General features: G+C 36.7%; 1 protein-coding gene across 7 annotated transcripts in view; it reads right to left on the reverse strand.

The window, feature by feature from the left end:
- Positions 1–15,606: 15,606 nt before the first annotated feature.
- Positions 15,607–24,106, reverse strand: part of SCN2A (sodium voltage-gated channel alpha subunit 2) — a 149,038-nt gene continuing 140,538 nt past the window's right edge. For all 7 annotated transcript variants that reach the window (XM_060302337.1, XM_060302334.1, XM_060302333.1 and 4 more), the window contains 2 exons: positions 21,041–21,311; positions 15,607–19,311 (listed from right to left, as the gene is read on the reverse strand). In XM_060302337.1, the coding sequence (XP_060158320.1) occupies positions 18,116–19,311; positions 21,041–21,311 (1,467 nt within the window). In that variant the 3' untranslated portion in view covers positions 15,607–18,115. The remainder of the gene's footprint in view (positions 19,312–21,040; positions 21,312–24,106) is intronic.

Raw genomic sequence — 24,106 nt, forward strand, 5'->3', positions numbered from 1 at the left:
TAGGGGATATACTCAGAACCTTTTTATTCACTTAATTTAGAAAAAATTCATATAAGTGGGGAAAACAGAATGAACATCACACACTGCAAAAGGCTGACATGCTTCCTCGTCTCCCTGACATTCAACTGTGATCAACCTGAATGAAGCCATTCAGGAAATATCCATTCTTGTTGGGAAGATATCATGAAAGTAGGCAAACAAGTGCAAGAACAGATTGGTACGTCCTTTAAAATTCCTATTAGTAATATTCTATTATTAAAAACCCATGCTTGTGGCCAAAACAAAATCATCCAGATGAGTGTAATATAAAAGAAAAGTTTCCAGCCCAACCTCTAGGCCCTATTTCTATTGATACTTGCCAGAAGTGATGAGTAACGGTTTCATGTTTATCCTTCCAGAATATTTCTTTTTGTATATACATTTTTATACAAATAAACTCATTCTAAACATGTTATTCTTTTTTTTTTTTTTTTTGCGGTACACGGGCCTCTCACTGTTGTGGCCTCTCCCGTTGCGGAGCACAGGCTCCGGACGTGCAGGCTCAGCGGCCATGGCCCACGGGCCCAGCCGCTCCGCGGCATGTGGGGTCTTCCCGGACCGGGGCATGAACCCGTGTCCTCTGCATCAGCATGCGGACTCTCAACCACTGCGCCACAGCAACTATCCATTTCTGTTAATATAAATCTGCCTCATTCTATCAACAGTTGCGTTGTATTATATTAAGTAGTTGTCACATTATTTAACCAGAACTCTACTGACAAGCATTAAATTATTTTCAGTTCTTTGCTCTTATAACTAATGCAGAAGCGAACATTCTTCTTTTTATGTCATTGTGTATTTGAGTAAATATATTTAAAGAATAAACACCTACCAATGGATTTGCTGGGTAAAGGAGATATGTTAATTTAAAACGTCATAAATATTGTGAAATTGCCATCCCAAAATGTTATTTCAATTTACAAGAACCTTGTAAAAAAAAATGCCTGTTTTCCCACACCCACGTTAGACGGAATATTATCAAATTTTTTCAACTTTGCCAATATAATGGTTAAAAATGTGCTGTTTTGATTTGCATTTTTAAGCGCTAGTGATGCCAAACATCAGATATTTATTGGTTATTTGAATTTTGTTTTCTGTGAATTCTTTTTTAAAAAAATTAATTCTTTGTCATTTGTGTTGAAAATATTGTTCCACTTTATTATTTTTCTTGTTGATTTATTTATTGAATGTTATCCTGAATACGCATGTCTTTTAAAAAATATTTATACATGTTCAAGAGAATCAGTCATTTGCTTTGGACTTTGCAGATTTTTGTATACTTGGAAAGTCATTTTCTACTCAAGGATAATAAAAAAAATGACGTGTTTTTCTATATTTTTATGTTTTTATTTTAATATTTAAATTTTGGTAAATTTAGAATTTATTTTGTTATAAGGAGGGAGATTGGGATTCACTTCTCTTTCAGATGACTATACAGCTGCCCAACTATATGCATTAAATAATCCATATTTTCCCAACTGATATGAAATATCATCTATCATATCTTAAATCCTATACATATTTAAATCTATTTCTGGATTTGAATGAATATAATTGCATTGATATATCTATTCCTGTGCCAGTACAAGCGATTTAAGTTTCTATAGCTTTGCAAATGCCTTAATATTTGGTAGGAGGTTAATTCTTTTTCTTTCAAGGGCAACTTGAAAATGTGTGTCAAAAATGACAAAGTTAACTGCAATCTTTGGCCCAGCAATTTCACTTCTAGAATTTTTAACTAAGAAAATAATAAAATGTATATATAATTTTAAAATGTATGATCCAAATTTCCCCAGGTCTAACCAGAATATAGGACAAGTTGGAACACAGTAAGAGTTATAACTAGAGTGACCAACCCTTCTCCTGGGACTGAGGGATTTCCCAGGACATGGGACTTTCAGTGCTAAAACCAGGAAATTCTCAAGTAAACTAGATGGTTGGTCACCTTAGCTACCCAAATATTTCTAGTTTTTGTTCTTCCTGTTCTACATGGTCTCCAGCCTTACAAATATTTCTAGGAGGTCCCAATTTTCACAAATTTGTGTTTTGCATAAATACATATACGTGCTCATATTTACTCCCGCTGGCACTGCCACTGTTCCACGTGGCAGTCCCCAACTGTTGCTGTTCTATTCTGTGCTACTTCATAGTTAGAGTTTCCTGCTTCTCTGTTGGGTATAGTGAACATCACTGTCTCTCTGCTTAGTATAGCATTACCTACCTGGTGGTAAGATATCTCTCAAGCTGTAAGTCTCTGGTTTCTCTGACTCTATTGCTGCCACTCTTCGGCCAAGAGCACAGACTCCAAGAGACGGACTGCCAGACTTCTAATCCTGAGACATTAGGAAGGCTACCCAGAGGACATAATGTCAGACCCAGATTGTCTAGGGAACAAATTATTCCCATGTTTCCCATTAGCTAACTGGAAGAGCTCCTCTCACTTGTTCATAGCAGGAAGCCAAGCTTCTCCCCAGGACTGGGTCTACTCTGCCTCTAAGCTGCTGAGTGAACATGGCCTGTAAACCCAGATGATTACCCAGGGGTGACACGATCTCAGACTCTGAAGTTTGGACTCACTGCCAATTTACATGTATGAATGTGTACCCTGCCACTTTTCACCAGTGAGCTTGGCGTAAGAAATGAATGACAACAGGAGACTTGAATTACTCCTCTGTGTTGAGCTAAAGTGGGACCAGAAGAAGAGTAGTAGAGCGAGACTGAGCAATAAGCATTGGGAGTGCTGCTACCCATGAGGGCAACACAGGAACTGAGGCAGAGAGACTCACGTGGCCACAGCAACACGGCAGGTGGGCGAGGCATGTGCTTCGGTGATATCAGTAATTGTTATCCCAGTGACTAAGTACTAAACACAATGATAACTTCAAACAGAAATGCATACAATTGCTAGTTTTTAACCATTCTCTGTAGCCTATTTGGACTTATATTTTTTAGCAATGAAAAGCAAGAATCAGCAATACATTATCAATCCAATTTTAAACTCTAAAGCAGGTGAGTTTCATCATAGGGCATACTATTAATATGTGTCTCATAAAATATTTTACATTTTGGAGATGTAATGAAGGTATCCAACTGGTTTAAATTTATTTAAAGGACTTAATTATTTTAGAGCACTTTTAGGTTCACAGAAAAATTGAGAGGAAGGGACAGGAATTTCCCATATATCTCCTGCCCCTACACATGCACAGCCTCCCTCATTATCAATGTCCTCCACCAGAGTGGTACATTTGTTACAATTGATTCACCTACATGACACATCATCACCCAAGTCCATAGTTTACATTATAGTTCACCCTTGGTGTTTTACATTCTGTGGGTTTGGACAAATGTAAAATGACATGTGTCTGTCATTAGAGTGAACTCAGAGACTTGAAGCAGAAAAGACTCTCTTCTGCTGGCCTTGAAGAAACAAGCCATCATGGGTCTACTGCTAAAAGAAACTGAATTCTACCAATTACTACATGAGCTTTAAAGAGGACCTCAGGCATCAGGTGAGACCTCAGCCCTGGCCAATACCTTGACTACAGCCTTGTGATGTCCTAAGAAGAGGATCCAGGTAAGCGGTCCCCAAACTCCTGATCTATAGAAACTGGGAGATAATAAACATGTCTGAACCACCATGTTGTGGTTATTACTCAGAAATTGAAAACTAATATGCTATCATAAAAGTATCTGAAAATTGGCTTCCCTGGTGGCACAGTAGTTGAGAGTCCGCCTGCCGATGCAGGGGACACGGGTTCGTGCCCCGGTCCAGGAAGATCCCACATGCCGCGGAGCGGCTGGGCCCGTGAGCCATGGCCGCTGAGCCTGCGCGTCCGGAGCCTGTGCTCCGCAACGGGAGAGGCCACAACAGTGAGAGGCCCGCGTACTGCAAAAAAAAAAAAAAAAAAAAAAAAAAAAAATATATATATATATATATATATATATGTATATCTGAAAGTTATTTGGTGGAGATGACAAATAGATATTCCATTTGTTGGTTTTAGAATGACTGAATTGAAACACCTTAGGAAAAGCTATATATGATTTATATATTGATTATAGAGTAGATTCTGGTATATTTCCAGATGTTGCTAAAGGCCTATGATTAAGCTTATGTTTCTGGATTTTTTTTTTTTAGCCAGGCCCCTATTGAGTCTTGTCCCAAACTGTCTATACTGATATGCCTGCTTCTTGTTTCATAGAGGACTTAGTATCATTCTGATTTTGTTCAGAGCATGGTCTTTATAGTGTTTATCAGCTGATTCCCGAGGAAGTCTTTGCTTCCTGTTAGTATGCCTTGGAAAAGGCTGACTGCCCACTTTATAAATTAACCCAACAATGGCTCTACAATACTATAATTGTATGGTACTAATCAGAGCCCTTTGGATCAGATTTACTTTGTGGACTCGTTTTCTTGGGCTACTTTTTCCCTGCTGCAATTGGAAGTTGTTGTGTATGGTGGCAGGAAGACTTTCGTTTTGTAGGAAGAGTAACTTATTGTGTGGTTTTGGAGCTGAACATAAATATTCCACACATGTGGATACATGATATTTCCTGTGTTACTTTGTTAAAAAGCCCTAGCCACAGTAGCTCAGGGAGATTATGGTCTAATTATTTTATTCCTGATATGACTTCCACAAATGTAGCTTTATTAATTTTAATACATGACAAAGTATTTCATGAATCAGAGAAAGAAGTTAAGACATGAGCTGAGTTGGATAACTAAATGTTACTGTGCTCATGAAAATATGGATAAACACTTTCAAGACTCTCTCAAGTACTTACAGTAATAATGAAGAAGTATTTGAAACTTTGTATTTATATGAATGCTTGAACACTTTGTTCATTAAGTTTTATATGAGTCTCTGAAATGCTTTCCATTAACCTTTTCTTTAGTTTCATAATTTATTCATGTTGGTTTAATTTTTGAACTAAGAGGTCTTCTTTATGCAAGGAAAGAAATATTTTCTTAATACACGTTTCACAAACATGTTTTCTTGAAGAGGTATATTCAAATGCAAATTCATAGTTTTTCCAGGAATGTTTTCTAGAAAAAATTGGCTACTTTTTTTTTTAACACCTAAAATAGAAGGAAAATAAGCAGAAAATGTTTTTGCAAGGCTAACTCCTTCTACTCCACCAAAAACCAGTCATGCTTCTCAATGGAAGCAGCGTCCTCTAGTGGATAGAGTTTCAATAATGTAAACTTTTTTTAAAAACAAATTTTCTTTGAGGTGAAATTCACATAATATAACCATTTTAAAATGTATGATTCAGTGGTATTTCGTGTACTCACAATGTTGTGCAACCACCAGCTCTCGCTAGTTTCAAAACTTTTTAATCGCTCCATAAATAACTCATAACCATTGAGTAATCACTCCCTATTCTGCCCTCCCATCCCCTTGTAAGCTCTATTATGCTTTGTCTCTATGGATTTGCTTATTTTGAATATATCACATAAAGAGAAACATACAATATGCAAACTTTTGTGTCTGGTTTCTTTCGTTTAGCATATTGTTTTCGAGGTTTATATCAGTACTTCATTCCTTTTTATTGTAGAATAATATTTCATTGTATGTATATACCACAATTTGTTTACCTGTTCATTCAATGATGAAATTTGGATTGTCTCCACGTTTTTTCTGTTATGAGTAATCCTGTTAAAAACATTTGTGTACAAGTTTCTGTGTGAATATATAGTTCCATTTCTCGTGGTTAAATACCTTGGAGTGGAATTGTTGGGTCATATGGTAAGTCCATGTTTAACTTTTTGAGGAACCACAAAAAGAAAAAAAAAAAGGGCCAACAAAGACACATCAGAATATGGTTTCCTAAAATATTGGCATGTTTTCCAAGAGAATGCTTGCTAGTGGGGAAAATAATGGCAATAGTTATAGCTACTTATATTTCCCTCTAATAATGCCAATCTTTTATAGAAAGCCTTTCTAGAATTGAGCATGTGGTGATAATCCCTCTTACCCCATGAAGATTGAGTTCAATGATATGCTATAAGAGTTATCAATTAAAATGTATATGATTATTTATGTATACCAAGATGTTTGAGTTATCTCCTGTTGCATTTTGTCTTCTAAATAAGTTTTTCTCCTTTTCTTGAATCCTTTCTATCTGAAAAACATGACATTTTCTTGTTTCAAATAACAGGAATTCATATATCAATTACAACAATTTGGAGGGGAAAAAACATTGCTCCTCTCCAAATTTGATATTTATAAATTTATAGTAATGTTGAGTTTTTGCATATTAAGACTCAAAGTTCAGAGAATTGAATAAATTATAGGCTCTAGAATGGGAAGAATAGTTTATTATATAAGGGAAGTTCTTGTCTCACAGGAAAGGGAAAACATTTCCTGTTACTGGTCAGTGGAGCAAAAGAAGAGAAAAAATTAAGAGAAGGGGATTAGATATGAGTGACCTGATTCTCTCTCCCACCTCATAGTTGAAACTAATATTGGAGGTGGTGGTGGTAGACCATTACCATTCAAAGATAGATTTAAGTGACTCTCAAGCAGAGGGCATATTCTGCACTTTTCAGGACATAGCCTAAGACATTTGAAAGATGTTTAGAGATGACCCCATTTGGCAAATCCTGGGAGCAATGTGGTGCTGTCCTGTAGGTACAGGAAGAATCGAGAGGGTGGTTACAATGTCACATGGTCTGCTCCTAACAGGTACGAGGATCCAGAATTTCATTGGAGCTCTGGCATGGGAGAGGTAGAAAGCGAAGTATGAAAGAGCCAAAAGCACAGTGGATCAGAGATATCTGGAGGCACTATGTGGAAAAGAGGGAATTTGAATCAAGAAACTGCAGTGTCTCTGTTCATGTGAAATCCATCTGCGGCCAGCAAATGATTCCTGTTCATAGCAAAGCAAATCAGTGTTGTCAGATAGAGATCATAGATCTCTGTAAGTCAGTCCTCACTTGATCCTGCTGTTTGGGTTCTTATGGTTTTTCTCATTAATTAAGGAGTTAAATGAAATCTTGGACTTTTAAAAAATTTGTATGAGAGACATGGTTTTAGGTGTTTTGGGGGGAAATCATCATTTTACAGAAAATAATGTCACCCTCAAAATACTAAAATAGAAAAAAAAATTACCTTAGAAATCTATATCTAGTGAAAACATCCTTCAAAACTGAAAATAAAAAAGAAACACTTTTTGGCAAATTAAACTTCAGAGACTCAATAAGAGTGGACCCACAGTAAAGAAAATACTAAAGGGAGGTTTTTTTCAAGCAGAAGCAAATGATTCATAAGTAAGGAAATTCAAGAAGGAATAAAAAGCATTAATATTATGGGAAATCTAAGTGAGTATTGGCTGTAACAATAATGCCTTCCAGAGTTTAAATATAGGTTGTGTTCCTGTCTTGCTACTTGTTTGGCCTGGGGCATCCAGCACTGGAGCTTCCTGGCCATTGAGTGGAGCTGGGTCTTAATGTTGAGACAGATATCTCTGGGAGAGCTCTCACCAGTTGATATTACGTGGGGCCAGGAGGTCTCTGGTGGTCCAATGTTCTGAACTCGGCTCTCCCACCTCAGAGGCTCAGGCCTGACACTAAGCTGGAGCATCAAGACCCTGTCAGCCACACAGCTCAGAAGAAAAGGGAGAAAAAAAAGAAAGAAAAATAAATAAATAAAATAAAAGTATAAAAAAATGATTAAAATAACAATTTTAAAAGTAATAATAATAATAAAAAAGAGAGCAACAAAACCAATAAATAAATCTACCAATGATAACAAGCGCTAAAAACTATACTAAGATAAACATAAAAATCAGATACAAGTCAGTTGCAGACAGCAAACCCCAAGTCTACTGTTGCTCCCAAAGTCCACCGCCTCAATTTTGGGTTGATTCGTTGTCTATTCAGGTATTCCACAGATTCAGGGTACATTAAGTTGATTTTGGGGATACAATCCAGGGCTCCTGAGGCTGCTGGGAGATATTTCCCTTTCTCTTCTTTGTTCGCACAGCTCTTGGGGTTCAGCTTTGGATTTGGCCCCGCCTCTGCACGTAGGTTGCTTCTGTTCCTGCCCAGACAGGATGGGGTTAAAGCAGCGGCTGATTAGGGGGCTCTGGCTCACTCAGGCCAGGGGAAAGGAGGGGTATGGTAGTTATAATTGGAATGTGAGGCAAGCCTGTGGCAGCAGAGGCTGGTGTGACGTTGCAACAGCCTGAGGCATGCCGTGTGTTCTCCCGGGGAAGTTGTCCCTGGATCACGGGACCCTGGCAGTGTCCTGGGAAGCACAGGCTTCCAAGGTGGGTGTATGGATAGAGACCTGTGCTTGCACCCAGGCTTCTTGGCTGCTGCAGCAGCATTAGCGTCTCATGCCTGTCTCTGGTGTCCAGGCTGATAGCCTCGGCTCGTACCTGTCTCTGGAGCTCATTTAGACGGTGATCTGAATCCCCTCTCCTCGCGCACCAGGAAACAATGGTCTCTTGCCTCTTAAGCAGGCGCAGACTTTTTTCCGGACTCCCTCCCGGCTAGCTGTGGTGCACTAGCCCCCTTCAGGCTGCCAACCCCAGTCCTCTCCCTGGGATCCGACCTCTGAAGCCCGATCCTCAGCTCCTAGCCCCCGCCCGCCCCGGCGGGTGAGCAGACCAGCCTCTCGGGCTGGTGAGTGCCGGTCGGCACAGATCCTCAGTGTGGGAATCTCTCCACTTTGCCCTCTGCACCCCTGTTGCTGCTGTCTTCCGAGGCTCCAAAGATTCCAACCCCCACCTAGCCCATGTCTCTGGCCGCGAAGGGGCTTCCTAGTGTGTGGAAATTTTTCCTCCTTCACAGCTACCTCTCAGACGTGCAGGTCCAGTCCCTATTCTTTTGTCTCTATGTTTTCTTTTTTCTTTTGCCCTACCCAGGTACGTGGGGAGTTTCTTGCCTTTTGGGAGGTCTGAGGTCTTCTGCCAGCGTTCAGTAGGTGTTCTGTAGGAGTTGTTCCACATGTAGATGTATTTTTGATGTTCTTGTGGGGAGGAAGGTGATCTCCACGTCTTACTCCTCTGCCATCTTGAAGGTACCCCCCTAATTTATTTTAGAATTTAATAAGTCACAGAAGCATGTGGCAGTTGGTGGGGTAGCTAAAAACAATATAATAACAAAATGTATAAAGTTAAAAAAAATACCAATAATGAATCCAAAAGAAGTCATCAATTTAAATCCAAATGTATTGTGTGTGTGTGTGTGTGTGTGTGTGTGTGTGTGAAAGATTGTTAGATGAGGATTGTCAGACTGGATGCAAAATAAAACATCCATATTCAATATTGAATATGAAGTTACAGAAACATTAAAGGTAAAACAATGAAAAAAGATATACCATGCAACCTCCATCTAAGTGAAAGCCACTGTAGATATAGTAATATCAGACAAAGTGAATTTAGGGCAATTACTAGAGATTATTACTAGCAATTATTATGACTATTATTACTAGAAATTAAGGAGCCTATTTCATAATGATAAAAGGGTCTATCTACTACAAAAATGTAGCAATTATAAATTTTAGGTGCTAATAAATATCAAATAACCAAATAAAAATCAAAAGATATATAGCAGAAGTTAACAGGACTTAACAGTGAAACAAACAAATTCATAAATACATTGGGAGATTTTTACATACCCTTTTGGTAAATGATTGAAGAAACAGACAGAAGAAATCAATAAAGATGTATTCTGAATGAGAAGGCCAATAAACTTGATCTTTTAAACATATAAAACACTGCATCTAATAAATAAATAATGCATTTCATTTTCAACTACACATGAAACTTATGTTACATTTGATAGATGCTGAGCTGAAAAGCAATTCCTCTCAAATGTTAAATGGTTAAAATTATTCAGGGTATATTATCTGAATAAACAGAAATTAAATTGGAAGTCAAAACAAATATATCTAGATATTCCTGAAGTATTGGAAATTTAGCAGTACTCTTCTAAACTTCCAATAAGATAAGACGAAATCACAATAGAACTTAGAAAATATTTTTAACTGAATGGTAACAAAATAAAATATAACAAAATTTGTAGATGTTATTAAAGTCATGCTTAGAGAGAAATACATAGCCTAAATGCATTTACTAAAAAAAAATAAAGGCTACAAATCAATTTCAATAATTTAGAAAATAATGGAAAATAAAAATCATAGAAATAGAAGAAAGTAAGTTATAAATATAAATGCAAAAAAAAAACCCAATGAAATAAAAAGGATATACTAGAAAAGATGTCAAAAGCCAAAAGTTGGTTCTTTGAAAGATTGAATAGTAAGAAGAAAAAAGTCACAAAATACCAATATCAAGAATCAAAAAAGGGTCATTAATACAGATTCTACAGATTTATAGAAGATAACAAAGTTATAAACAACTTTATGTGAATAAATTTGAAATTTCATTTGAAATGGACAAATTCCTTGAAAAATTTGTTACAGAAACTGAAACAAGAAACAGCAAATCTGAATGGTTCTCTATTAAAGAAAAAAACTGAAAACTTGTACACAAAACCAACTCAGCCCCAGAAGCCTTCACTAGTAAATTATCCAAACAGTTAAGGGAAAATTAATACCAATCTTAATCTCTACCAGAGAACAAAAAGGTGAAAACCTTTTTCATCTTGTTTTAAGAGGTTAGCATAACTTTAAAATCAAAATCTAACCAGTACATTAAAAGAAAGAAAAATTACAAGCCAAACTCTTTCACAAAAATAGATGTAAGAATATGAAACAAAATATGAAAAAAAAGAAACACAGCAATATATGAAATTGATAATGAAAGTGACCAAACTGAATTCAATTCCAGGAAAATAATTAGATCTAACATTCTAAAATCAATTAATGTTATTTACTGCAATATAAAAATAAAGGAGAAAAACACTATGAATACCTAAATATAATACAATAAAAATTTAATAAAATTCAGTATTATAAGTGGTTTTAAAACTTCTTAGAAAATTAGGAACTGAAGGGATCCTCTTTAAGATGATAAAGGATAGCTATTTTAAAAACCTACACCAAACAGCATACTTAATAGTGAATTATTAAAATCTTCCCCATACTCAGATCAAAAGTAAACAAGCTAACCATTATCATCATACCTCTTAAATGTTATAATGGATGTCTAGTCAGTCCAGTAAGGAAAGAAAATGAAAATGATGGTAGAGGAATTGAAAAGAGCAGAAATCAATGGAACAGAAAACTGAAAAACTGTAGAGAAAATCAGTAAACCAAAAGTTAGTATTTTTGAATACATTAATAAAATTGAGGAAATCCCTAGATAAGCTAATCAAGAAAAAGAGATAAATTACAAATTTTCAATATCAGAAATGAAAAAAGGGATATGACTAGAGAGGCCACAGACATTACAAGAATAAAAAGGGAGTGATTTGAATAATTTATGCAGTAAATGCAATAACTTAGATGAGGAAATTCTTAGAAAAATGCAACTTATCAAAACGAAAAAAAAAAAAAAGGAAAAAATCTCAGTAGCCCCATATCTGTTAAAGAAATTAATATCTTTAAGTTAAAATTTTGCACAAGGAAGATTCAAGTTACAGATGGCTTTACTAGTGAATTCTATCAATATTTAAGTGAGAAATAATTCCACTCTTGCAGAAATTCTTTCAGGAATGAATGAACACTTCCTAACTTGTTTTATGAAGACAGCATTATCCTGATACAAAAAATCTGACAAATTATCCAGAAAAAGCACTAAAAATAAGAGAGAGACATTAAGAGACATGGGAGAAAGATTTAGAAATTTCAACATGTAATCCTCAAAAGTTCCAGATGGAGAGAATAGAAAAGTATGGGATGAGAAAATATTTCTAATGCTAAAATCTAAGAGTTTTCCTGAAATTGTCTTAATTAAAGATACTAATAAATATCTTCAAATTACATTAGCATAAATTCTAAGTCAGATTAATAAAAGTAATTTTATAATGATGCAAAAAAATTAAAAAACATCAAAAATAATTATAATATAAGCTAATGTATTAAAAATGTGGCTGACTAGTCATTTTCAGGAAAAGAAAAACTGAGTGAGTTTGCTATCTACAAACTTTGCTAACAGAATTCCTCATCTATTTCAAGAAGGAAATAGAACACAAAATGAAGAAGTAAGCAAAAGAAGCAAATTTAAAGAAAGAAATGAATTAACATCTAAATAAGTCTAAATAAGCACTGCCGGGCTTCCCTGGTGGCGCAGTGGTTGAGAATCTGCCTGCTAATGCAGGGGACACGGGTTCGAGCCCTGGTCTGGGAGGATCCCACATGCCGCGGAGCAACTAGGCCCGTGAGCCACAACTACTGAGCCTGCGCGTCTGGAGCATGTGCTCCACAACAAGAGAGACCGCGATAGTGAGAGGCCCGCGCACCGCGATGAAGAGTGGCCCCCGCTTGCCACAACTAGAGAAAGCCCTCGCACAGAAACGAAGACCCCACACAGCAAAAATAAATAAATTAATTAATAAACTCCTACCCCCAACATCTAAAAAAAAAAAAAAAAAGCACTGCCTACATAAATCCACAATAATAATACTGTTTAATTCATTGGGTGCCAGACAAGGTAGAATTAAAATAGTAGACAAAAATAACACAAGAAGTGAGCAATGATATGAAATCAGTCTTGGAACTTCATTGCTCCAGATAAGGGTGCAACTATTGATTATATTTCACTAATTAAGTATACATGTTAAAATTTAAAAGTAATCACTTATAAAAAGAAATAAGGAAGAAGGAAGGAAGGAAGATAATGTGCATCTTCACAATAGTAGAGATGGGGGAAAATGATGGTAACAAAATTAATGCAAAAGAGGACAAAGCAAAGAAGGAAGAAACAAAGAAAAAAGCTTGAAAAATAGAAAGCACAAAATAGTGATAAAAATAAAATAAAATACATCTGTACCTAAAATAAATGTAAGTAGATTAAGATAGGCTATTAATAGAAAATATCAAATTGGGTTTTATAAAATAAAAGCTAGGTATATTCTTTTAAAAATATGTACTAAAAAGATAAAAACACAGACACCTTTAAAAAAAAAGAGATGGGAAAATGAGATCTCTGTAAAATATTAGCAAAAAACTGGCAAGTTACCCTTATTACTATCAGCTTAAATAGGTACAGATGTATCTGATTTCACTGCTCATTCTACCGCTTGGAGCAATCAATCACTCCTCATTGCCAACAGAACAAATTCCAGACTCTTTAGCATAACGTTCAAGCTTCTTCACCTTTGGCTACAACCCTCCTTTGGACAGTTAAGTTCATGTTTGATCTCTCAGCTCCTATCATAAAGCTGATATGTAGTAGACACTCAAATATTTATTTAGTTCAGATGAAATAAAAAAACTCACGAGGGACTTCCCTGGTGGCGCAGTGGTTAAGAATCCGCCTGCCAATGCAGGGGACACGGGCTTGAGCCCTGGTCCGGGAAGATCCAACATGCCGCGGAGCACTAATCCCATGCGCCACAACTACTGAAGCCTGTGTGCCTAGGTCCCGTGCTCCACAACAAGAGAAGCCACCACAATGAGAAGCCCGTGCACTGCAACGAAGACTAGCCCCCACTCACCGCAACTAGAGAAAGCCCACGTGCAGCAATGAAGACCCAACGCAGCCATAAATAAATAAATAAATAAAACTCACGATTCATGCAATCATAACATTTACTTGCATAATGTCCTCTTCAACTTTTTCGTAGGTGTTTTTTCTTTTAAAAAAAGAGAGGAGAATCACATTTATATTGTGGATCTGACATATTGACAACTAAGCAAAATTTCTTTCACCCACACCTCTTCCTTCCCTCTTCCCCCACTATTGCTGTACATATTAACAACAAAAGACTTTTTTTTCAGAGGATAATTCATGAAGCACCCCCTCCTATTTCTTATACTCCCTTCCTTTCCTCGACTTTCCCATTTTTCTTCCCTCTTCTTCCTTCTCCTCTCCCTTTTCATCCTCTCCCTTCTTTTTTTCACTCCTCCCTTCTCTTTGTACATTGATCTGTATTATATCAGAGCTTAGGAAAACAAGTGATGATGAGGGCTGCCCAAGATAAGAATGGAAGCCTTTCCTGTTTAGATGTGACTTGACAATGACAAATCGAATGAACGTTTTATATAAGCTGCCTCCCATTGTCCAGATTTAATGGTTCTTACCCAACAGGGTATCTGGAGGACTATTTCTATGAATTCATACTGTTTCCTAAACCACCCCCATATGCACTAGGGATAGTTGGGGTGCCATTTTGTATGTGTGTGTATGTATAATTTGAAGATCTCTAAACTATTCTGATAGAATTCCCTTTCCACCAACTACAGTCCTAGAAAAGAACCCCTGATACAAATGGGTCAATGTCACACTTCAAGATAAACACCTCTTGGGACTTCCCTGGTGGCGCAGTGGGTAAGACTCCACACTCCCAATGCAGGGGGCCTGGGTTTGATCCCTGGTCAGGGAACTAGATCCCACATGCGTGCCACAACTAAGAGTTTGCATGCCACAACTAAGGAACCCGTGAGCTACCACTAAGGAGCCCTGGAGCTGCAACTAAGGAGCCCGCCTGCTACAACTAAGACCCGGCACAACCAAATAAATAAATAAATAAATATTTAACAAAAAAAAAAGCTTAAAAAAAAAGATAAACAAACAAACAAAAAAAGATAAACACCTCTCTCCTACTGTATAGCACAGGGAACAATATTCAATATCCTGTGATAAACCATGATGAAAAAGAATATGAAAAAGAATATATATGTATAACTGAGTCACTTTGCTGTATGGCAAAAATTAAACACAAGATTGTAAATCAACTATACTTCAACAAAATTAAAAAAAAAGATAAACACCTCTCTCACTGCAAGATAAACACCCCCAAAGCCATCATATTGGGAACTTGTATATGATGACTTATACAATGAAGTGCTGAAGGGAACAGGTGCATTTTCTGCAGAACATTTTTTCATATTGAGCAAGGATACCCTAACTCATTGGTCCTCAACCCTAAGTATAAATCAAAATCAATGGGGAGCCTTAAAAAAATTAGATGCTTAAGTTTCATCCCCAGAGATATGAATTCAATTCGTCTGCTTTTGGTTCAAACATTGGCATTTATTAAATCTTCTCAGGTATTTCTAATAGGTAATCAGAACTCAAAAACATTTCAAACTTCTCATAATTAAATGGAAAAACCAAATCTGTGTCATTTGGGGAATTTTGTTTATATATTATAAAGAGTGAGATCTAAGCTCACTTGGAATTTTTGCTTCCAAAATTATAGAAATGAATATGAAGATATTATATGAACTTTTTCTAGTGCAGCAGATTATTAGGGGCCTAAGTGTACAGATCTGTTGTCTACAGACTATAATAAGCAAGAGATTTGGTGAACAGAAAAGAAAAAATGAGAATATCCTTAATGAAAAATACTGAGAGCCCAAGGAAGTGATGGAAAATTATATAGAAAGTACATCAAGAATACATAGGGAAGGAACCAAAATGGAAAAGAGAATAACAAAACAAAACAAAGCAGTAGGTAGACGGGAAGGAGAAAGGATGCACAACTTAAAATGCTAGTCAATCTTTTATTAATTTTTGTAATTTTCCACTACTGTATCCAATACCATATCTAGGTTTTGGGCCAATATTAAAACTAGATATCCAGTACACTCTTCTTAATTAATTTCCATTAAACGAAAAAATTTAAAGATGAATTATTATATTCAATGTGTATTTTTACATTTTTTCTGACAGATCATTTTACATGATAGAAATTTACCTTTAAATGGCATTTCAAAGATAGAAACAACGACAGAACAATTAAATACAAAAACAAAAGCAAAAACTTTATTCTTTTGGCTTGATTGTAATGTGGTTTACCGTTCTTTATGGTAATAGCATTTTCCTGCATGCATTTCACCAACATACTACAAGTCAATAGCCTTAGTGTAAAGAATCTACATTTAATGTTGCTTGTGAAAGAAACACAAAGTGTTTTGCTGTAACTGGTAATATAATTTCACTTATATAATTTTTGTTGAAAAGAAAAGCTTGGATCTCATATCATATCTGATAAAGTTCTAATGCCATATGGGTCAGTAAGAATAAGATCTACCTGTGTGAACAAACACTGGAAAAGACTGATGATTTACTGAATAAAAAGACTAGGTGGAAACATCTGATTCAAGCGATGCCAAGAATATCAACTGATCGTTCCTTAAGCCTCTTTTGATAATAAGGCATCACTATTTGAAAGCAAATAAATGCTGAACTCAGTCTGAGATTTGTTTCACATTGAAATGTGTGCAAAGTTTACTGTACTAATAAAAAAAAAGCAGGAACCTACACTGCATGTTAGTCTTTGTTTCTTATTTTGTGAAGTGCTTTAATTTAAAAGTGCTAGGAACAGAAACTAACAGTAGTGACTGTGACATCAACCTGAAGATACTTTTAATTTCTCATTTTATGTACAAAAAGCTGAAAAATAAAATAAAATGAACTTTGTACAGTATTTATATTTTCTTAGAAAACTCTAACCATATATTTTCAACAGAATTAAGCAGCTTGCAACATGTTTGTACATCGGGCTTTTTACCATAGAGTATTCAATTAAGACTGGAAGGATAAAAACCAAGAAGCTCTTTATTGTTTGCTGCAACCTATTGCTTAATGACACGAAGAATGAGGTCTTGATAGAGCAATTTGCTTCACTTTACCACTGACATATATGGCTTCCCATATTAGACTTTTGAACAGTGGAAGGAATAAGATGCAGCAGCAGAGGCAAGATAAACATGCAGCAGTGACAGCTTCAAACTATAATGGAACCAATTACATCATATTACCTGTTGAAAGCTTGCAAACTATACTTACTGTGGTACATATTTGATGCAATAAATACTGTGCTTAAGTCATCATTTTTGTTTGCTCAAACATGCACCACTGGGTAAAATTACTATTTACAAAGCAGACTTTTATTTTTTAAATTGACATGTACTATGTCAACCTTACCAAGAGCAGAAGATGGCTAAACAATACTGCAGGAAAAAGCAGAATCAACTTTATAAAGTGATGGGAGGGGATGCTTTTTGGTCAATTCAGGTTTTAGAAAGGACTGATAGGATATTTTTTATTTTATGCCAAAGGACACTTATCAAAAATGTTAAAGTCATGCTGCCAGGACTCTGAATGACTATGTAATGGGGTGTGTGTGTGTGTGTGTGTGTGTGTGTGTGTGTGTGTGTGTGTGTGGTGTGTGTATACATATATATGTATATACACGCACATATACATATATACATATATACAGGTACATGTAATGGATTATGAAAAAATAAAACAACTTTTTAATGCTTGTGAATTCTATGAAACATTTACAGGCACAGTAAAATTTTTCTGGATGAGACACCTTAAAAACATGAATAGCTATTTAAGCACCTCAAAAATCTGAAAACATCCTGACACAAGAAGTAAACTCTTTCCTTTTGTGATGTGATTTCTTTTCATGTGAGAATGAGAAGTGCAGCATGCCTTCATTTAAAATATATCCAGTTATACAGTAGAGAAACATAGAATTTCTTACCTTTACTCCCTCTCCCCAAACATAAACCCATTTACAAAAATAGTCACATATAATAGTAAACAACCTGTGAATTAAAAAGAAAGTGATAAATTCACAGCATACATTTCATAAAAATATGGCAGGTGTGGCAGTTAGAACATAAACAGTGGTGACAATTACTGTTATCAAGTGTCACGTGTTGAATTTACATAAAAATTTAACTTCCCTCCCCCCTTTAAATTGGTTCCTAGAGTCTGAGTAGCCATTACTCTCTGCTCTTCAGCAGTGTCAGCTGGTTGTGAACACAGAAACCTCCTGTCGATGTTGTTTCTCTGGTTTGTTGAGTCTCAGTTTGCTGACCAGAGGCCCCTGTCTTGTTATAGGCACTGACCTTAAGTATACAGTTGTAAAAACAGTCAGTTTGGCATTGACCTCCTGTGGGAGTCCTGTTGACACAAACACATCACCATCACAGGCTGTAAACAATTGATCACAAAATGGAATATTTTTTGTTTCTTTTTACTTTTTACTTTCCCTGATATCTTTCCCTTTGTCTTCCTTTTCTGATTTGTCTTTTTCAAATTTTTCTTTTTCTGGTTTTGTCACACTGTCATAGGAAGGTGGAGACGTGGTAGAAGGTGTCACATCGGTTTTCTCTGGAGTTGAATTCTCATTTAGTTTATCAGTGAGGATATCTTCTTTGATGGGTGTCCCATCACCTTCTTTACCTTTGTCCTTCTTATATATACATGAAACTTTTTTAACTTTTTGCTTCAAGAGGTAGCGTCTATAAGCCCTCTGGATAACAATAGCAGACACCTCCTCTTGTTTGCGTTTCAAAGTGGTTGTAATGGGCTCATAGGAGACTTTGGAGGGGTTCGATGCCATGAATCTCTCTTCCATCTGTATTCGAAGGGCATCCATCTCTCCACTCTCACCCAAAACACGCTTTGTAAAGGCAAATAAAATGTCGAGGCAGTGGATCCTGTCCCCACTGACCATGGGCAGATCCATGGCAATGAGCTGGACTTTGTTTGGTTTTGCTATGAGAAGAGGAGGATCCAGGGCAGCCGCAAAATCAGAGAGCTTGGAGAACTCTATGAACTGGGTGGCATCAGGATCAAACTTCTCCCAAACCTCATAGAACATCTCAAAGTCATCCTCACTCAGGGGCTCTGCACTTTCTTCAGTAGCAACACTGAAGTTCTCCAGGATGACAGCGATGTACATGTTCACCACGACCAGAAATGATATGATGATGTAACTGACAAAAAAGAAGATCCCCACAGATGGGTTCCCACAATCTCCCTTAACTGAGCTGCCAGGGTGATCTTTTTCAGGGTCACAGTCTGGAGGTCCACTATTAAGAATAGGTGCTAGCAATCCATCCCAGCCAGCAGAGGTGGTAATCTGGAACAGGCAGATCATGCTGTTGCCAAAGGTCTCGAAGTTGAACATGTCATCAATTCCAACCTCCCTCTTAACATAGGCGAAGTTGGACATCCCAAAGATGGCGTAGATGAACATGACCAGAAAGAGCAGGAGGCCGATGTTAAACAACGCAGGAAGGGACATCATCAAAGCAAAGAGCAGTGTGCGGATCCCCTTGGCCCCTTTGATCAGACGCAGGATTCGGCCAATCCTGGCAAGACGGATCACTCGGAACAGGGTAGGGGACACAAAATATTTCTCTATCAGCTCAGCCAGAAACATACCTATGGAAAGCCAAGATAAAACAAAAATAAGGTTATACTTAATGGCAGTAAATGAAAATTTACAGTTCTAAGATAAGCACTAACTAGTTTTACAAAATGTGGACATGAGAATTAGGTATACACATACACACTTACATACACACAATCTGTAATATTTGTTTAGCAAAATGAAACTGGTATGTTTAGTGTTATAACATTAACACCTTTATACTAACTGAAGGTACTAATGGTCATTTTTTCTGGTTCAAGAAAAGCATCCATAAAGGACACAATGTATATGGCAGCCAAGCACAGAAATTTATGTTTCTTTTTTTTTTTTTTTTTTGCGGTACGCGGGCCTCTCACTGTTGTGGCCTCTCCCGTTGCGGAGTACAGGCTCCAGACGCGCAGGCTCAGCGGCCATGGCTCACGGGCCTAGCCGCTCTGCGGCATTTGGGATCTTCCTGAACCGGGGCACGAACCCGTGTCCCCTGCATCGGCAGGCGGACTCTAAACCACTGCGCCACCAGGGAAGCCCAAGAAATTTATGTTTCTTAAATACTAGTTCTAGTGTTTGCATAAGATTTAATGGATAAAGCATATGATTTTTGGATCAGGAATATGAGAGTTCTTATTCTTCTGAGATGGTTTTGATCCATCTTATTTGGGAGGCGGCAGCACAACGTACTGGAGACAATCCAGGCTTTCAAGACAGACATACTTGGGACTGAATCGTGGCAATGATTTTATGCATTGCTAAATGATGATAATAGCTACTTTTGTTGTCGTCGTTAGGCTTAACATTTACTAAGTCTTTTCTTTGTGCTAGGCACAGTGCTAAGTGCATTTACTTTCATAATCTCATTTAATCTTCATAACACCACTTCACAAAAATGTTCCTTGGAAAACTAAGGATTGGAAAGGTGAGGTACTTGCCATAGGTCACAGAGCTGGTAAGTAGTGAAAATAGGGAAGCGCTCGGTCAGGTCTGTATGACCCAGGAGTCTCATCCCTTAATCACTGTATTATCCTGCATACCACAGTCGTCAGGATCAAATGGAATGCTACCTTGTCTTTCTATTTAACCAGCAGAAGTGTATAAATAGTGGAATACTATTTGTCTCTCTATGTATATGTTCTCTTTCCTCAAACAAGCAGAACCTTACTTCTAGCACCTGATTTAATGTCCTACACACAAACACTTAATATGTATTGATGAAATGAATTTGCTTTGAATTTTTGAACAAAATATGTATTTGTGAAAAAGAATATTACACACCATAGAAAACTATCTGAACCCAAAGATAACATGAAGCTTGTATGAGTGTGAATATATATAAACACACAACATGATATTCCAATTATCAAGGACAATTATTTATGGACTATTTGACTACTTGTAAGGATTTATATGTGTACATGTGTGTGAATTGTTTATTCAAAACAATACTTGTCTATACTACAGGAGTATGACTGAGGACAGGAGTATTATGCTAAAGTTGCAGTTATTTTCTTCTGAAATGAGACAAGATGATAAATGAAACCTGCAGAATATAAATTCCTTTTTTTATACATCATTTCATACACAGCATGCAATTAGAGAAATGACAAGCTGAAAATGGACTAATAATTAGACTTTTATTTGAAATTTCGGGGTGAATGAGTAAGATTAGCGAAAAAAACTTTAAAGCTTTAAAACACAAATTTTCACCACTAATTTCCTTAACTGAGTAAAAGCAGCTCTTCTTACCTACAATGGAGAGAATGACCACCACAAAATCAAAAATATTCCATCCAATGGTGAAATAGTAATAACGAAGAGAGATTAGTTTCAGCACACATTCTCCAGTGAACAGAACAATAAACACCAGATTAATCCAGTACAGAATGTTTGTCATTTCTTGACTCTGGTCATCAGTTTCTACCATCATGGTGACCATGTTGAGGCAGATGAGGATCATGATGCTGATATCAAAGACTTGTTTGGTTACAAAATCAAAGACCATCCCTTGAAATTTGTTCTGAAACAAAGAGTATGTAAAGTTCACTTAGAAACTGGAAAAAAAAAATCAAGTTCAACTTATCTGATTTTAATATAGCAATATGAAAATGTAGCTTTTATTAAAAAACACTACATTTGTTTTACACTTGGAAGAAAATGTGTATATTGGAATATCCAGCTCTTTCCAAATGTATTTGTTTTATTTATACTGTTCATGATACCAGATTTTATAAACTGATTTTATGTTAAGAACCACCTGTTAAGTTCTCAGTGCCCAGAACATCACCATGTGTACGATGGACAGTTAGTAAATATTTGCCACTATAATGAGTCTTTGTTATTGCCTGTGTTGGGGGTGAGCACCAAATTAACTCTGAAGAACTAATGAATAAGTACTTCTCTTGCTTTTCCTGTCATTTCCCCCCCTAGCTTCTCCCTTTATATACCCCCCAACCCCCGGCAAAGCCAAAGCGTCTTAAATTCTACCTTAATTCTACCTCAAGGTTCAGTTGAGAAGATGTTTCTAGAATTATAGTTCAAGAAAAAGGACATTAGTGGAATAGTTGGTGAAATCCAGTTAAATTCTACATTTTATTTTATGGTATTACAGCAAGATTAATTTCTTAGTTTTGCTAACCAATCTATGGTTATGTAAGAGGTTAAAATAAAGGAAAGTAGGGTGAGGATTTTGTGAGGTAACTCTTCTATAAGAATAAATTATCTTTAAAAAATTACAGTTCACAATTCAAATGTTCAAACTCTGCCCTATTCAATTTGGACCTTATTCCAAGCACTAACTGGCCTTACGTCTTGTTTATGAAATTAAGTCCTCATCTTGTAAACCAATTAAGCCCATTGGACCCTATTTTCTTCCTTTTTGCCCCTATCTGCTTGGTATTGAGGCACTCTAGAGCTTGGGCCTTGGCTTACCTCTGCTAGGTTGTCCTCTACCTTCTCAACTAGAACTACAGACGTTCTGCTACCTCTACGCTCATAGTCTGCTTTCCCAGATCGACACATTTATTGGTCTGGATTCTCTATGTTAGTGTTTTGTCCTCTCCCTAGTGGAAGCATCCATTACTCCCTATTGAAATTCTGGGACATCAAACACCACCTGTTTGTTATATTTTGCTATTTTCTCTGAATACATATTTAGCCTGCTGGGTTGGACTTACATTGTTTCAGCTGGGTCTGTCCTTCTAGGGCCTTCTTCAACCTAATAAATGCATCTAATTCCAGTTCTAAACACTTCATTCTTAGCTCTTGTGTACTGAAGTTTACTTTTCCAAGGCTAGTTATGGTCCCCTTATTTCTACCCTTCTGATACTTCCTACCACTCTTGTACCATATCATTTTATCTTGTTTATCTGTCTCCTCTGTCCTAACACCTCTGTCAAGGGATATTATCAGACAGCCCTTCTCAGTCTGGTGAATCCTAACTCAGTTTTAAGTTTTAAGCACTCTGTGATCTCAGAAAACTTTGTGCTTACATTTGTCATAAAAGTGATGACATTTTATGACATCAATTGCTCTTATTTAATTAAAACCTTTTTCTCTTCCACAGATATAGCACCTACAGTGTAGTAGATTCAAAATTGCATAAAATCAGAAACTTGGTGTTTATTTTCATATCAGCATGATCAATAAAAAGCTCCTTAGATTCCCTGTCCATTTAGTTTTCCAGTGGATTACCTCAACATACAACTCCAATTCCCAGTTATAGATCACTGTCTCCAATTTAAATCCCAGAATATGCTGGAGGAAGCTATATAAACTTGGAGGCCTTGTTCACCAAAGATTTATGTTCTCTCACTTTACCTTGGCCCTTGACAATGATTAGCAATCCTTTGTCCCTCACTTGGTCCCAGGATAATTTCAAACTTCTCAGAAATTTCCCATTCTCTTGCCCTCTATTCTTCTTTTTTGAGAACACCAAAGTCAACTGGTGTAAAGAAACTCTTCTACTTCCTTTTTCATTTCATATTATCTTGTCTCCCACACCTATCTTTTTTATATATTACTCCAAATTCATTGGAGGACTCAGTCCCTTTTGCTCTCTAACCTAGACTACACTGTTCTTGAGCCACATCCTGTGCAACTTTATTCTATATTTATTCCCTTTCTCTTCAATCTCTTCTTCTTCAGAACTCCTGCTTTGCTCTGCACCTAATCTCTCAATCTTTAGAAACTTTATTTTACTACTTCTTCTAAACATTCATTCTCTTTCAGACTCCCTTTTTGATTGTAAAATTCTGTAAACTAGCATCCCCAATTTTTTCTCCATTCATGTCCCTACTTCATATTCTGCGTGACACCATTATTCATCCAGTTGTATGAGGCAGAAACTCATAAGTCATCTTTGTTGCTTCCTTCTTCACCTTTCATATTCAATTAATAAACCTTTTAATTTCATTCCTGTGATAGCTTACAAATCCATCCATTTTATTCTTCTCCACACCACTCTACCTATCCTCTCTGAAATAGTTCCAAAACAAGTCTACAATGCACATACTGCCTCTGTCAGTGCTGGTTGAGTGATATTCACAAAACCCAAACGGACCAGGTCCCCTTCAATGACTTCCCATTGCTCTAAGGACAAAGACTACTCTTGAACATGGCCTATGAAGCCCAGAAAAGTGTGGACCATCCTAACCTCTTCATTCTCCCCATGTCCCAAATGAACCCCCACCCTCCGCACTCCAATTCACTGGCTTTCCTACCTCAGGGCCTTCACATATACATGCCTCTTCTCTTCCCACATTGCCTACTGATGCTTCCTCATTCTTCTCCATGCCTCAGTTCATGCTTCAGTGA

This window comes from Globicephala melas, chromosome 7 (genome assembly GCF_963455315.2).
Source record: "Globicephala melas chromosome 7, mGloMel1.2, whole genome shotgun sequence".
Classification (NCBI taxonomy): domain Eukaryota; kingdom Metazoa; phylum Chordata; class Mammalia; order Artiodactyla; family Delphinidae; genus Globicephala; species Globicephala melas.